This window comes from Filicampus tigris, chromosome 17 (assembly GCF_054856515.1).
Source record: "Filicampus tigris isolate MCC_2025a chromosome 17, RoL_Ftig_1.0, whole genome shotgun sequence".
NCBI lineage: Eukaryota > Metazoa > Chordata > Actinopteri > Syngnathiformes > Syngnathidae > Filicampus > Filicampus tigris.
The window spans coordinates 13,175,023-13,190,200 of NC_141233.1; the positions used below are offsets into that span (position 1 = coordinate 13,175,023).

Consider the following 15,178-nt stretch of genomic DNA (forward strand, 5'->3'; position numbering starts at 1 on the left):
AACTCTAGTCACTCGTGTCCTGGTCAATATGAGCACATATGAGCATATTTGATCAATGAACACCATGCGTCCATGAATCTGCATCATGCCGTGGAGCGCAGCTGGCAAACAGCGGCCATGACAAAATGATCTTGACGGTACGTGGCAAAGCGATGGCGAATTGTGACAAAAGGGAGCAATGGCGCCGCAGTTGACCAGGAGCTGAGCGCAAGCTACAAAGCCGACCGAGTCTTGGTACTCACACGCTGCGGCTGCTTTGGTTTACACACGCGCTTAGCCTCGGATTTCGATCCCAGCGACAATGATAGCGATAGCGACGTCTGGTAAAAACGCAACAGGACATTGTTAAATCGTGTCAGCTAGAAAAAACTTGTTGAGTTAAAAAAAAAAAAAAAAGATAATGATGATGTAAGTGACAGCCTGCATAGAAACAACGTCTCAATCTGACAAGGGACAATGCGGATTAAGTGAAGAAAACAATGCAAAGGCACACATACCCTCACAAACGGGACAGTTTTGCAATATGGTTGAATGACGCACTTTTGACTCTCGGCTCATTTTGAACACAAATGAAACGCAGACATTTTTTGACAAGAAATGTTTGGATTCAAAATGTTGGTGTATTTCTGATTGACTGCTCGTGACGAAGTACAGCAAGATTGTCGTCTCATTGCAACAGGGATCCGTTTTTTATTCCGTTTGGAAATTGAAGTACCGTAGTCTGGCTCCATGACCGTGATTGAAAAAAAAATAAATAAATCTCTCCCTCACCTGCGATGTGTCGTTGTCACTGTGTACTCCATTCACAGACACGGACTGATTCAGTGTTGTCTGGTCGAGACTGGTTCTGTGTTTGATAAAGAGAGAGAAACACAATGTTGACAGTGTCAGCTTGATGTTGGATAAAAATCAACCTTTGGTTTACCTGGCCGCAGAGTCGTGCACTTGACTTTCGGCCTCCGACTGCGCCACTTCCTCCAGGGGGGCTGGCGTGGGGGGCCGCCGTGCCCTCTCCTCTTCCGCTCGCCTCCTCTGAATTTCCTGCTCCTCCAGCTGAAAAATAGGCACTCCGTTGTCATTTTTTTTAAATTTATTTATTTTTAAACTGAAGCCCTCTCCCGACTTGAGGAATTAAGAGCGATCCGAATATGACAATTTCATCTGCGGCCGACTCACTGTAGTAAGTTTCTCCAACTGGACAAAACGCTCTTCCCAGGAAGCAGCGAGTTTCTCAAAGGCCTCGTGGCGTTTTATTAAACTTTCCACCTCGTCCACGTTGGAGCCAAGGTCTGCTGTCCGCACGAGAGGTTCTTGCCCAGCCAACCAAGACTCCGCCACGTAGGCGTCGCGTCCAAACTGCAGTACCTCGAGCACTGAGAGGCAAGGAAGGAGAAAAATATACGGCGTTACGTTTGTGCTATGCTACCTGAAGAAAAACGGCGCCTTGAATGCCCCCCCCCCCCATAAACACTAAAATAAGACGAGGCTACATACTAATTTGTAAATAGTCCATCTTGTCCTGCCACTTTTTGTTGATCCTGTCTCTCTTTGCTTGTAACTGAGCGAGCTTTTCCCGGATCTGAAAAAAAAAAAAAAGACGTGATGAGCAATGACATGGTCCTCTTTCTTTTTTTTTTTTTTTTTTATTGTAATAGGTGAATCGCAGCGAGAGAAACCGACCTCATCAGTGGCATAGTGGTTATTGTTGATGAGCGCGTTCCCCATGTCAATACAGGCTGTGAAGCTGTCTGCTCGGGTCTCAATCTCCGACTTGATGTCTTGATGATTGGCAATGACCAGGCCGGCAGACGAGACATCCCTGCAACGGCGCAATGAGAAAGTAAGCATACGAGCAGCTCCAACAGGAAACGTGCTTGCACTTCCTACCTGGGGCTGTCGTGCGCGTCAATCTGCAGGTTGACCCCATCCATCCACAGCATGAGGTCCCGCACCATGTTGAAGAAGCGGAACTTCTCCACCGTGTCGAGGAGGAGCACCCTGCGCGATTCGCCGGCCTTGAGAAGAGCCTCCCAGGCGGAGCTGACGGCATGTTCACTCCGGTTAATGTCGTCGGCTTTCTCTCCGGCGTAGGCCTTTTGCAGCCGTGCGGCATCATCTTGCACCTGGTTCACCTTGGGGTAAGAAACAAGATGATTAGGAGGAGAGGTTCATTCTTCCACTCGCAAACCGTGCGTATCCGTTAGGGGTGACAGGACGTCACGGTTTGATAATATCAGGATATGAACCGCACGATACGATAATCATCACAATGTTGTGGCGATATATAAAACGCTCACGAAAAAAAACAAAACCTCACAATATTCAGTTTTTGTACATAATAGCATTCGCAAAGAAATCGTTTTGGCCAGTCATGGGCTCCTATTGGCGATGAGCGTGGGTCTTAAACATAGTCAAATTAAACTGCACTAATAAATTAACCACCAGAGGGTGCTGGAAGTGCACAAATGGAAAACAACAAATTTGCTGCCATTAATATCGTGACATGACAACGACGATATATTGTGGCAATTGTAATATCGCGATATCGACGATATTATGACCATCTCGTATCAATATGGGACGCCTTTTATCAGTTGATTACCTGTCCACTGAGGGCCTGAATGTCATTCTCAAAAGTGTTGTGCTGTCTGTGTAGATGCTGGACAGTGTTCAGATCCCGGCCGAGGTCCGACGGCAGCGCCTCCCGCTTCTCCCTCACCCGCCCGAGGACCTCCATGGCGTCCTGATGGAAGCGGTGCAGCTCATAGGAGGCGGCTAACATCTGCGTGCGCGTGTCGATCAGCTCCAGCAGGTCGGCCCAGGCCTCGTTGAGGCCGTCCTTCCACTCGGCCACGCTGGCGTTCTCCGGGTGGCCGGACTCGATCAGGTCGTCCGCCAGGCCGTTCACGCCATCGACCCGCTCTTGGCCGATTGTGCTGGTGTCGCGAGCAAACTCGCGGAACTTGTCCCTCAGCATCTGTGGAGGGACAAACAATTCCTTCAGCGACATTCGCCATCGCGCGACAATCGTCAGGATTGCGCCGGGGGTGGAATCAAACTTACCGTGACATGCTCATAGTCCTGTCCTAGTTCGTGGGAGCCGGCAACCACCTCCCTTTCTGCGATCCACTGCTCCAAATCATCCACCTCCCGCTTTAACTGGGTCAGACGAAGTCTCTCCTGAAGCCTCCCACGGCGCTCCTCCGCGAGGTCTTTCAACCCAGCGTACAACTTGTCCACTTGTGCTTGTCGTAATGTGATCCTGTCGCTGTCAAATTGAACATGGCCCCAATCAGTGGTTTGTAAGGTACTTCCCAATACGCGCAACGGTTGACGCATTCCCTAACCTCTCTGGATGTTCGCTGGTGACCATTAATCGGCTGCTGTTGGCTAACTGGTGAATGGTCTGGGCGTAGTCTTCAAGTGCTTGTTCCAGAGTCTGGTGCTTTTTAACCATCACTAGAGCACTCTGCTCATCCTGAGAGGCAAACATTGCCGACGACTTTAGAAAAGAAGGTCAAAGGGGCAAGCGGCAGCACGTCCGTTCTCTGGCCGATCCGTCGCGGTTTACCTTGGCCTTTTCTTCCGACATCATGTGCAACTCCTGCTCTCCCATCCAGGCCTCCGCCTCCGCCGCGTCCGCGTAGAACTGCTGGGCTCGGTTGGCCTCCACCAGACGAGCGTGGCGTTTGTCGGTCTCGCCAATCAGCTGGTCCCAAAGCTCTTTCAGCTCGACAAGTCGCTCCTCCAGAACAGACTGTCGCTCACCGTCCACCTGGCTTTGAGTCTTGCCTCGTTTGTGGATGTCGTCGATGCGGGGTTGGTGTCCCTGGATCTCCTTTTGCAGCGTCTGATTCACAAACAAAAGGAGGACACGGCGCTGAGACGGTCGCAATCAGAACATCTTTTTCCACCAATCTTCCAGTATTGTAGGGGGAAAAAAAACATGAAATCGTCATCTATTTTAAAGCCTATTGTCAAAATACCTGGTTCTTCTTGATAAGTAGCTGCACTGTCGGAAGATCCTTTCCATGGTCCGTGGAGGTTGCCAAGGGCATGCGCTCTTTCACCCACAGCTGTAGGAAAAAGGTTCAAATCATTTACGAGGGAATGAATGAATCAGCGGAAACACAAATAGACTCGTTAACCCCGCCTATCAGAATTCAACGCACAATTTCATCTTCCAGGTCTCTGTTGAACTGGTGTGCCTCTTTGGAGGCAAGCAGCCGCTGTCTCCTCAAGCTGAGCGGCTCCCGAAGGCTGGAAAAGCTGTCTGTGACGCGCCTTTGTTGACCGTCCACCTCAGAAAGTCCAGCATCTTCCTGAGACAAAGCCAAAGCTTGAGACTGCAGTGACTGCACCTCCTTCTCCCGGACCTCCATCTGATGTTCCAGCATCTATGCGGGAAGAAAACGCAGCGTGAGACCTCGGTCACTTAAGTGATTTGCCACAAACGAGACTTAAATGGCTGCTGTGGCCTACCTGATGCTTCTTGAGCAGGATGTTGACACTGGTCAAGTCCTTGCCGTAATCGTCACTGTGCAGCTGCCCCTCCAGGTTCTTCACCCAGCCGTCCAGAGCACAGCAGCTTTGTGTAAACAGCTCTGCCCGATTGGCGTCGAACAAGCACTGGGCTTTGGTGCGGGTGGTGCCCTCTAACTCCTCCCACTGACGCTGCAGGTCCTCCATGGTTCGCTGAACAACAGGTTTCAACTCTGGCTTTTCTGCCACGAGGGCCTGGCCCTCCTGTCAAAGGGAGCAAAAGACAAGCCTGAAAATGAGCAATTTCATTTCCGGGTGTGGTTTTAGATCAGGGGTGTCCAAACTTTTTGCAAAGAGGGCCAGATTTGCCGAGGGGCCAATTTTCACGGCATTTGTTACCATTTGTTGTTTGGTCTCGTGATATTGAATTTCTTGAAAACAGCCGCAGTCTCTTAGCGAACTCGGCAGACGCAGTTGTTTTGTGTTTCAGTGAAAAACTATGACAATTTCCACTTGGAAGCAACGGCGCTCTCGATCAACTTTCATTTCCTTTCTGTATTTTAGAAACGGGCTGGAAAGGGCCACACGCTCTGAGCATATTTCCGAAGTACCCGAGAGGGCAGCCACAGGTGTGCTGCCATCTGGTGGTGAAATATAAAACAGCTTTTTTATTTTCATTATATATATATTTTTTTTACATGTGTATTTTGTACAGTGGTCAACACTACTGCCCGGCCACTCATTATTAATTTTATGACAGACGCCGCGGGCCGGGAGAAATTTGAACAGGGGCCGCATTTGGCCCCCGGGCCGCACTTTGGATATTTCGTTTTAGATGAAAATTTTTTTTTTAAAATAGTCGCACCTTATCGATTTTGTCCAGCCAGTCTTTGTTCGAAGCCAGCTCGGCCATGAAGGCCTGGTGTTTTTGCCACTTGCTGTGAAGATTTCGAGCCTCGTCATAGGACATGTCCTGAGCCGTCAGCATTTTCTCATTAATCCACAATGTGAGCTAAAGAAAGACAACAGATAATAGACGACAACATTATTCATCATGTGATTAACAAAACGCCTGAAAATTTTTCGACTCTTGCCACCGATGTGCTCTTCATACCTCCTGCCCGTCTTGGAGGAAGTGCTGCAGTTCACGGTTATCCTTAAGTTTTGCCAGCAATTCATTGGCAGCGTTCTTATTCTTGAGATGCCTGGTCAAAGCGAATGAGAAAAGTTCAAATGTGATGTCTTCACGGGCGGGAAAAAATGGCGTCTGTTTGAAATACGCTCCAACCTTTCCTGGATAGAATCCACTTTCTCTTGGATCTTATCAGAGTTTGCGTTGCCATCGTTAATGAGGCGCCGTCCCGCCTCCACAACGCCAGTTATCTTTTCCTCGCTGGCCTCAGTGGTGGTGAGGAAATCTTCGTATTTTTTAATGGCCTCTTCCGCTCCCTGAAGACTCGTCGGCATCTCTGTGTGGGATAATACATACTCCTACAAAGAGAGGAAAAGGAATGTTCGGAGCTCAATTTGCCACTCTAGTTGCCGAAGCGGAAGTCAACCGAAAACATTATTTTTCAAGAATATGTTCTATGTTGGTCCACTAGTTGAAATACGGCATTCTGATTAATATTGCATTTGTGGAATATGAATGAATCCACCTTTTTTTAGCCATCTCTGGGGGTGGCCATTTTGTCACTTATGTCGACTGAAAATGACAGAAGTGACAAAAGGGGTGAGTTAATCCACCCCTTTTTAGCCATTTCTGGGGGTGGCCATTTTGTCACTCATGTCGACCTGAAAATGACAGAAGTGACAAAATGGCCGCCCCCTGAGATGGCTAAAAACGGGTGGATTAACTCATATTCCACATACGCAATATTAATCAGAATGCCGTGCTTCAACTAGTGGGCCTGCATAGACCAAGAATATGTTTGGGTTGACTTCCGCTTGAAGACATATTACCAAAAGAATTTTCAATCATGACCGCAACACCGTGGTAGTCTTTCCTCAGCACACCAGCTGTCAGCCAAGTGTTTGCTTAGAGCTAGCTCAGACTGTGCTCTAGATATTTTTAGAATACATTGTGGTCCTAGCTCTCCGGAAGAAACTTTCGTTGTGAGGTCGGTTTTCCTAACCTGGCTGTTGAGGAAGGCCTCGGCCTGCTTTGCATCTCTTAGGAACGTCTGGAAGTCGAACGCTTGGGCCAAAAGACTGTGGCGGTTCTCCCACATTTGACGCAGCTCATGCCAGCCCGTATCCAACGCCTGGAGCCTTTGAGCCAAGAACATGTGCTGGGCATCCGTTTGGCCTTGGGTCACCTCTTCACCGAGCACTCGCATCTTCTCATAGTCGTCCTTATAGTTATCCACCTCATTCTTGATATTCTCGTGCTGGGCTAGCAAACTCTCAGCCTCGGGCAGAGAGGTGGGGATGTCCTCGGAGGCCACAGCTGTCTGGGTGCGGGACAGCCACGACTGGAAGTCGTCGAGATCCCTGAGGAAGCCCTGCAGCTTGCTGGCCTCACCCAGCGACTCTTCGCGCCGTTTCATGGTGGCGTTCAACTCCTCCCACACTTCCTGTATCCCTGCCAGGCGATCGTGAATCTCCCCTGCTTGATCTGGATGTTCCTTGGCTAGTTTTTCTGCCTCCTCTCTGAGATCATCCAACTTCCCCTGTAAGGACACAAACAATCATTTTAAAAAACACCTTCGCCGTTCCATGCCCAACACCGAGGTTACTGCGTACCTGAATAGCTTCCAGGTCTCTCTCCATGCCTGTGAGCTTGCGCTGTAGCGCCATCACTCCGGTCAGATCGTTTCCCAAACTCTGAGTAGATTCTATCACTTTGGTCTTTTCTTTCATCCACGTTTGGATCTCGTTACATTCCAGGTGGTAGTTTTGTATGTTGAGGGCTGACTCCAGGCCTTGTTTCTTTTGACCAGCCAGTCTCTGGAATTCTTTCCACCTAGGGACGATACCAAGGGGTCATTATTTGTATCGTGTTGCGTCCTGCTTGGGTCAGTACCGGCGGCCCTGCCTCATTTCGAACCTGTTGTTCAGATGGTCGCGTGTCTGGTGGATTTGGTCTTTGTTACAGTTGTCCGAAGTCAGCAGCTGCTCGGCCACCTGGTTCACGTCGCCGACGCTGGTTCCTATGTTGTTCATTTCCGGTTCCAGTGTCTCAAACCTGCAGCCACACCGGAACTCAATTCATAGTCTGCATTTTTTTCAGTCTCTATGTGCTGCCATGCCAATCTAATCTGCCCAGCGCCTTCAGGATTACAAGTGCTGGCCGATGTAATTTAAAACTAAATTGAGCCATTTTCTTTAACCAAACCAATTTTTAAATTCGCCTCAAAAGGGCCAGCTAGCTAGCATCCAATGACGTCAGCATTTTTCCATCCTTTGATTGATCGGTCAGAAACCAAGACTATAACGATCTAATAACCCGCATCCGCGGTGAGTATGAGGCATTTCATGTTTTTGTCATGTGATTATGATTAATATTGATTCCAAACTGCTCCACGTGACGAATGCGGCACAGTTGTGCGCTGTTTATATTGGTGTTTTCATGTAGTATTGATGGGTTTCTATAATTGTTAGCGGCGGCATTTTAAAGTGGAGTCTCGTAGCCACCGAAGCCCAAGTCCCAGTGGCGCGGCCCGCCGCGGAATTCTACGCTACAGGATACACAACCGACTACTGGATGCTGCCTCTTTTCTCAATCGTTCAACTTCCGCACTGACCTCTGCTGCACCACTTCCAAGTCTTCAAGTTTGGTCGGGATCTCCATGCCATGTAACCACTTCTCTTTTTCTTCCACCCAGAGTTGGCAGGCACCCGCCTCGCTGAACATGCGATAAAGTGCCAAAGCGCCTTCCAGGGCCTGGCGCCGAGACACTGACAGGGACTGCAGCTCTTTATAGCGCTGCTCGATAGCGGGTAGCCGGCCCTCCACCTACATTGACAATAAACAGTCATTTGTGTACTACAGACAGCATGACGGCATTTCAAATGCATTCCGAGCATACCTCTGGGAAATTAGCGTAGCTTTGTGGCAGTGCTTGGTTCTGCTCATGCAGGGATTCAATGAGGGGCTGGTGGCTCTTGATCTCCTCCTCTATTTCCCTCTGCTTGCGAGCAAGCGTTTGGGTGGAGAACTCGTCATGGCCCACGTCCTGACTGGACACCTGTCTGAGAGTTTCCAATAGCCAAGCATCCATGTCATTGGCATCCGTGAGGAACTGATGCAGGGCCACTGAGTCTTTAAGCTTCTGTTCTCGCAGTTTTGTTGTCTGGGGAAAGAGAAACAGCGGGAAATCCAAGAAAAGTCATTTGTTTGCTTTTTGCTGGGGCATACCCGTCACGAACGTCGATCATCCACCCACCTCCTCCAGATGTGCCCACTGCGCACGAATGTCTTTAATATTCTCCGTGACCTCCCGGGCTCCAAAGTGTCCCTCGTTCACCAACGCTTCCCCTGCAGCAACGCTGTTACTCAGCGGGCCATAGCGGGCCGCCATCTCATCCCTGAAAGCCTCGTGTTTACTGAGCAGGTGAAGGGCAGAAGTCAGGTCCCGGCCACACTCTCCGCTGGTCAGGATCTGCTCTTGCTCCCTGATCCAGGCTGCCTCCTCTCCCAAGTCCCACAGGAATTGCCAAAGGCGTCGGGAGTCCTCCAGGCGTTCTCTGCGTTGGCCGGCGAGCCGCCCCAGCTCCTCATAGGCTTGGCCAAGCAGGTCCACCTTTTCGCTAACCAGCCCCGGCTCACACGGTTTGTAAGCTGGCGTTTTGAAAGGAAAGAACAATTATGACCGCAAATGTTATCGCAAAAGTAAGCCTCGCCAAACAGAATGTACGATTTGACGCTTTAATCCTCACCTTGGTCATGAGAAGTGAAGCGTTTTGCAGCTCCCTGCACGGCTTTGATTCTCTCTGCCTGCGCTGAAATATCAGCCTCGACTAGAGTATGTTTCTGAAGTAGGTCCAAAACATCATGCAAATGTTTGCCACTGTCTTGGGATTGCAGACGACTCTACAGAGGCACGAAAATAGTCAATGGTAGAAAACGATTAAAGTCGGGAGCGTTTGCCCGCTGATCACAGTCACTCTCGGTGCATCCCGCTTGATTGGCGGTCAGTACCTTCATGTCGGCCATCCAGTCCATGATGTAACGCATCTCTTCAAACAGCCTCTGGAGGTCCCGATGGCCGTTGAGTCGCTCCCTGCGTGCAGCGAGGAGCTCCTTGAGGTATTCCCAGAGACGAAGCACATTGTCCCTTCTTGCGAGCACGCGTCGCACGTCATGGTAGCCCTCGGCCTCGAGCTCTTTGGCAACAGCCTCAACGGCGGCCACGCGCTCCCAATATGCGCCAATGTCAGTCTCGATTGCTTCGTGTTTACGGGTGGCAGCTTCCACCGCTCCCAGGTCGGTTCCAAAATTGTCCTGAGGGCAAAATTTGAGCTCCCATCAAATGTATGCTGTGGGTGTGGTTTTTTTTGTTGTTGTTTTTTGTTAAGGCGGCTACAGAAAGACTCCAAAGAATTACCTGAGACACCAACCGCTGATTCTCACTCAGCCATGTTTCTCGCATAGCAGCTTTGCGGTCAAAACGTGCCGCAAGCATCTCCAGCTTTTCTTGGCGAATCAGCTCATTTCTGAGTGCCAGCTCACGTTCATGCTCTGCCTTTTCAAGCCGCTCCCAGGCCTGCACGTACAGGAAATACAGGAAGTAAGCGCTACACACGACTACTAAAGACTAATCGCCGCATGCATGCATATGAATGAATACCTTATTGATGTCAGAGATTAATTTTCCCTCTCTTGGCGTGTAAACTTTCTGGTTGTTGGCTCTCATCTTGCTCTGGATAGTAAAAAGCAGCACCTCCAAGTTTCCTTTCTCTGTGAATCTGTAACAGACAAACAATGTCGGTTCAAAACTCGACATACCAACGAAAACCAACAGGCTTGTTGTTACGCCGCTTTAAAATAAGATATTTTCCGTTGCTCACTTGGGTGGTTTCTCCACAGTGCGGTAAGAATTAAAAGCCTGGAGCTGATTCTGCACAGCGCTGAGTGAGTTGGCCAGCTGCCGATCATTCAGGGTCACTATTGTCTGCTCAATCCACTCCAGCAGCTCTGAGGCCAAGGTCTCATACTTGTCTATCAGCTGATCAGCCTCAATGGCATAGTCAAGAACCTGCACGGCAGATCGAAGGATCAAAGCAACCCGACAAAACAAATAGCAACCGCACACTCATTGGATGTGATATGATTTCGCGGGACTGCTAACCTTGCCAATACGTTTGCCCTCCACTGCTAGCGCTTTCATCTTTGAGAAGTAATGGTAGTAGGTCGCCACATAGGTAATGATGGACTTCTCATCCGGCTGATCAACATTAACATCTGAGAGGGGGGGGGGGGGAGGAGGAGATAGTGTGTTTTGCGTTACGTTCATATTTGGAAGTAGATTGTCACAAGTCACTGACGGGATGTAGTGCCATCGACACTATAATTGAGTGTGGTAATCCATTAATCTGGCCGTGGAATTATTGCTTGAGTAGAAACGCGCTTCGGTGCAAGTTACATAATGCTTTGTGTGTTTGTAGTGGCTTTAATCGCTCACCTTCTGGGTCCAGCAGCTTAGTAAGGCCCATCTCCTTCTCGGCCACATTGAAAGCATTCTGAAGATTGTAGTGAGCGTTGGACCTTTTCAGCGTGTCGAATTCAATCAGGTCGGGTCTGCGGAGGCCAAGGAACTATTATTATTTTAATAGGAACGAACCGCAGGGGCGGGAGGGAGGCAAGATTGAAATGCGTCGTCACCTTTTTAAGCTCCGGAGAATAAGACCTTAACATATATTTTGCGATTTAAAAAAAAAAAAAAAAAAAACGGATTAGTCTGTGATGACACACCAGGAAATTGAAAATAACCAATGGAAGGAGGGGAATGCTCATACAATTCAATCATGTGCTGCACCCTCTATACCTTGAGCCGTTACGTTAATGGTAGTGTCATGGTTTATATAGAGCAATGTTAACCTTCAATAACATTATGCACTGTATCATTGCAGAGTCTTAGCTTGAGATGGCCTTTCACGTACGTATGGCCGTACGCTATTCTAACAGCACCGTTAGCTACTGGATGTGCAAGCGACTTCCCTAGAATGGCTCGACGTGAAAATAAGTGGGTTATTATTTTGGTGATCTAGGTCGCCTCACTCCCACTTTTATTTTTATCTTTCGCCCATCCTCGAGACTGAGGAGAAGACCTGAATAAAAAAAAAAAAAAACCCTGAGAAGTGTGCTGGCACTGCAACAAGTGGTACAAGTTAAAAGAATAAAATAAAAGGTGTAAAACCTCCCTTCAAAAAAGAGCTCCATTGAAAGGGCCCACAATGGCCCGTTTTGTTGCACATACCAATGTCGTAAGCCGCATCGAGTACAAGGAGAAGTCAATGACCTGTGTTTGTGCACGATGGCATTGAACGCTAGACCGTCCCGCCAGCTGGTCGTGAAGTTGTGGATGTTGACATTGGGGTAGCTGCGGAGGCCGGGACAGAGGTGAGGAATCATTAACATGACACACAGATCCGGCAGTATCTTCTTTAGGACTACAGTATCTTAATGGCCTGATAGCTTCCACAACTGCTTTCTCACCCGGCAGTTTTCATTTGGCACCACAGGAGAAGGGCATCTTTGGCGGATTTCTTCTCTTTGTTGTCCTCCGTCTCGACGCTAATGTCCTGAATCTGTAGCCACATCATTTATAAATTCAAGATGGTGCCCACATAATCCCATCTTGGATTTACAGCCTGAGATGGAAACAAGCATTTTGGCATATGGCGATTGTTAACATTACCTGGAAACGAAGGATTATGGTCCAGATGAGCCCCAGGGTGAGACGGTGATTCCCATCCACAATGTCATGTGATCCCATGTTTTCCAAATGGACCTTTTGTTCTTTGAGGAACTGCAGCGCTTTATCGACATTTTCTAAGCAGTGGATACGCATGCGGCCTTTGGTGGGTTTGGGCTGTAAAAAAAACAAAACAAAAAAAAAACGATTCAGGTTGTAAAAGCCAGTAGAGAAATAAAGTCACGCATAAAAATGATGAAATGAGGCACATCATCATCACTTTTGGTGCCAGAATGGGGGACAGAGATTGATTTTTTTTTTTTTTTTCCCCCCCTCAGATACTGACCAGCTGTTCTCCCGAAAGCACTTCCAGCAGGCGGATAAGCATGCGGCCGTCACGCAGGTCCGTGTACAGGTCACCGATGCGACAAGTGACTCGGCCTAAGTGAGAGTTCACCCATTTGGTAAAGGTCTTCTTCTGTACAGCTTCACGCTCATCTGGAAAGGAATCACAAGGAGAGAGAAAAGTTTTATTTTTAAATCAACTAGGCCTAAAAAGGTAAAATGACCCCCCTCCAAAACACATAGAATGCACAACTTTAAACCTCAGCGAGCGAAGCAGTCAGTAAATCCTAAGGTTCAGTCCATTTTCCATAAACTATAGAATTAAGTCACTCGGATCACTACACTGACCGCTTATATGAAGCAATTTTAATTTCTTACAAGTTTTGTGACCATTCCGCTCATTATGTTATGCTGATTACACAGGTAAGCGGAAATATCGTGACCAATCAAATGTTTATGATTATTTTAGAGAAATTATAGAAAAAGAATGAATGATTTCAACTCTAACGGCAGCTCAGACATATGGACCAGGGGAATAAGAGGCTAATCCTTCTCTACCAGATAACAAGGTGGCCTCATTTCTAGGATATAAGGCCTCCCCCTTCCTTTTGAATATGCTACTCTAGTATGTCAATTTGTGGCTATTAATAGAGCAACAATAAACACAGCATTTATATGTATGCACAAATACTGTGAGACTATTTCAAGTTAGCACCGTAAGCATCGCAAGGTATCATGGAATCTGCCACATTGCGAGTTTATTAATAAAAAGGGTAAAGTTCAGTCAACATGAGGAAACACAAGACAACAGTTGCGTAATCAACCACTCTTGCAAACTTTTAGAGGAAAAAAAAAAAAAAAAGAACTGATTCTAAAATATCACACATGCCTTCTAAGGTGGAGCAATACCACAATGCATTACACTTGAACTATTGCATGCCGAATGAATGTACTTCCTCTTTGAACTCTTTAAAAAGGGAGAAAGTAACAAATGTGGTTGTCGACTGAATTTTCAAAACGTCAAATCCTAACCTTTTCACGAGTCTGTGAACATATCCCCATCACGTGGTGAATTTCTATTTCAACACCTTGCTAACACTTTATCGGCTGACCGCAGATGGCCGTTGCGGTTATCCCTAAATGCCCGATTAATCAGTCTATGGCCATTTCAAATTCTCACGTTGTCGACACTAAACTCTTCCGGCTTGCTCTGCACTTGAAAAGGAAGCAACGATGAATTATGTTAGCAAAGTTCTATAAATGGCTCATTATGTGCCAATAAAAAAGCCACAGCCTGAACGGCGAAAGCAAAGAGATGGTGAAGATTTTGTGATATTTGATTTGATACACCCTATTAAAGGTGGGATTAATCCAGCATTATAAAGCCTCATCAACTCCGAAAAAACGTCTAGAGAGAAAGAGGACGATGGAATTTCCCACAGCTAAGACAGCATTAGAGGATGTTGCAGAAACAAATGAATGCATTTAAAAAGGGCACTATTGTGATGTTCCATGGCACACCCCTATTGTTACATGGCACACCTCTATTTATAAAACTCAGCCTGCTATTAAGAATCACGTGCTAGGCAGTCATCTGACATTTTGTGGTTCAATGTGTAAACGCATGGACACACAATGCATTCTTATTGCCATATGACACACCAAGACCAACATATTTGTACGGATTTCAATGCCGAATTGTTAAACTCTAGAAAGCCTTAAAGAGGGAAGTCAATGCAAACATTTTTTTTTTTCAAGAATATGTTCAATGCAAGCCCCCTAGTTGAAACGGGGCATTCTGATAAATATTGCATTTGTGGAATAAGTGTTAATGCACTCGTTTTGAGCCATCTCTGGGGGCGGCCATTTTGCCTTCCGTCGACTGAAAATGACATCACAACTGCTCACAAGGACCCATCACGGCTCAGATTCAGAAAACAGGTCAGCCGCGATTGGTCGTCGTGAGCAGTTGTGATGTCATTTTCAGTCGACACAAGACAAAATGGCCGACCCAGAGATGGCTAAAAAAAACTAGTGCATTTTGTTGCTTAACTTATTTATATTCCACAAACACAAAATGAATCAGAATGCCGCGTTTCACCTAGCGGGCCTGCTGGGAACATATTCTTGAAAAAAATATGTTGGGGTTGACTTCCGCTTTAAGTGAAAATCCAATTTTGTCCACAAATGACCAGTGGCTCCTCCAAGTGGCAATATTGAGGCATGAAGAGGAAGTCCAGAATATGATCATGCTTGTAATTTATTCTCAAGAAATAAAATGTGAAGAGGCTACATTCCTCCATGGGCTTGGTCATGTCGTGACAGAACTCTCAAGCTGAAGTGCAGACAACGGGGCAGTGGGCAGGAGTCTTGCAGAAAACACGCTGCCATAGTGCCCTAATGACAAGGCGAGTGAACAGGAAGGTCGCCGACAAATGCAGACAGCAATCTACGACGGCTTTGCTGGTTATACATCATACGCAAACACAATC

At 47.5% G+C, this 15,178-nt stretch overlaps 1 protein-coding gene across 2 annotated transcripts in view; it reads right to left on the bottom strand.

Moving 5' to 3' along the window:
- Window positions 1-15,178, bottom strand: part of sptbn2 (spectrin, beta, non-erythrocytic 2) — a 34,618-nt gene that overhangs the window by 3,880 nt on the left and 15,560 nt on the right. For both annotated transcript variants that reach the window (XM_086057444.1, XM_086057445.1), the window contains 34 exons: window positions 12,688-12,839; window positions 12,345-12,518; window positions 12,143-12,234; window positions 11,946-12,026; window positions 11,109-11,224; window positions 10,776-10,888; window positions 10,495-10,682; window positions 10,275-10,392; window positions 10,032-10,190; window positions 9,626-9,928; window positions 9,364-9,517; window positions 8,871-9,265; window positions 8,514-8,777; window positions 8,229-8,440; window positions 7,532-7,669; window positions 7,228-7,447; window positions 6,618-7,154; window positions 5,771-5,973; window positions 5,597-5,687; window positions 5,348-5,494; window positions 4,483-4,746; window positions 4,173-4,397; window positions 3,987-4,076; window positions 3,572-3,850; window positions 3,348-3,478; window positions 3,064-3,268; window positions 2,603-2,977; window positions 1,888-2,132; window positions 1,681-1,819; window positions 1,495-1,579; window positions 1,177-1,373; window positions 926-1,053; window positions 772-847; window positions 243-320 (listed from right to left, as the gene is read on the bottom strand). In XM_086057444.1, coding sequence (XP_085913570.1) covers window positions 243-320; window positions 772-847; window positions 926-1,053; window positions 1,177-1,373; window positions 1,495-1,579; window positions 1,681-1,819; window positions 1,888-2,132; window positions 2,603-2,977; window positions 3,064-3,268; window positions 3,348-3,478; window positions 3,572-3,850; window positions 3,987-4,076; window positions 4,173-4,397; window positions 4,483-4,746; window positions 5,348-5,494; window positions 5,597-5,687; window positions 5,771-5,973; window positions 6,618-7,154; window positions 7,228-7,447; window positions 7,532-7,669; window positions 8,229-8,440; window positions 8,514-8,777; window positions 8,871-9,265; window positions 9,364-9,517; window positions 9,626-9,928; window positions 10,032-10,190; window positions 10,275-10,392; window positions 10,495-10,682; window positions 10,776-10,888; window positions 11,109-11,224; window positions 11,946-12,026; window positions 12,143-12,234; window positions 12,345-12,518; window positions 12,688-12,839 — 6,374 coding nt within the window. The remainder of the gene's footprint in view (window positions 1-242; window positions 321-771; window positions 848-925; window positions 1,054-1,176; window positions 1,374-1,494; window positions 1,580-1,680; window positions 1,820-1,887; window positions 2,133-2,602; window positions 2,978-3,063; window positions 3,269-3,347; window positions 3,479-3,571; window positions 3,851-3,986; window positions 4,077-4,172; window positions 4,398-4,482; window positions 4,747-5,347; window positions 5,495-5,596; window positions 5,688-5,770; window positions 5,974-6,617; window positions 7,155-7,227; window positions 7,448-7,531; window positions 7,670-8,228; window positions 8,441-8,513; window positions 8,778-8,870; window positions 9,266-9,363; window positions 9,518-9,625; window positions 9,929-10,031; window positions 10,191-10,274; window positions 10,393-10,494; window positions 10,683-10,775; window positions 10,889-11,108; window positions 11,225-11,945; window positions 12,027-12,142; window positions 12,235-12,344; window positions 12,519-12,687; window positions 12,840-15,178) is intronic.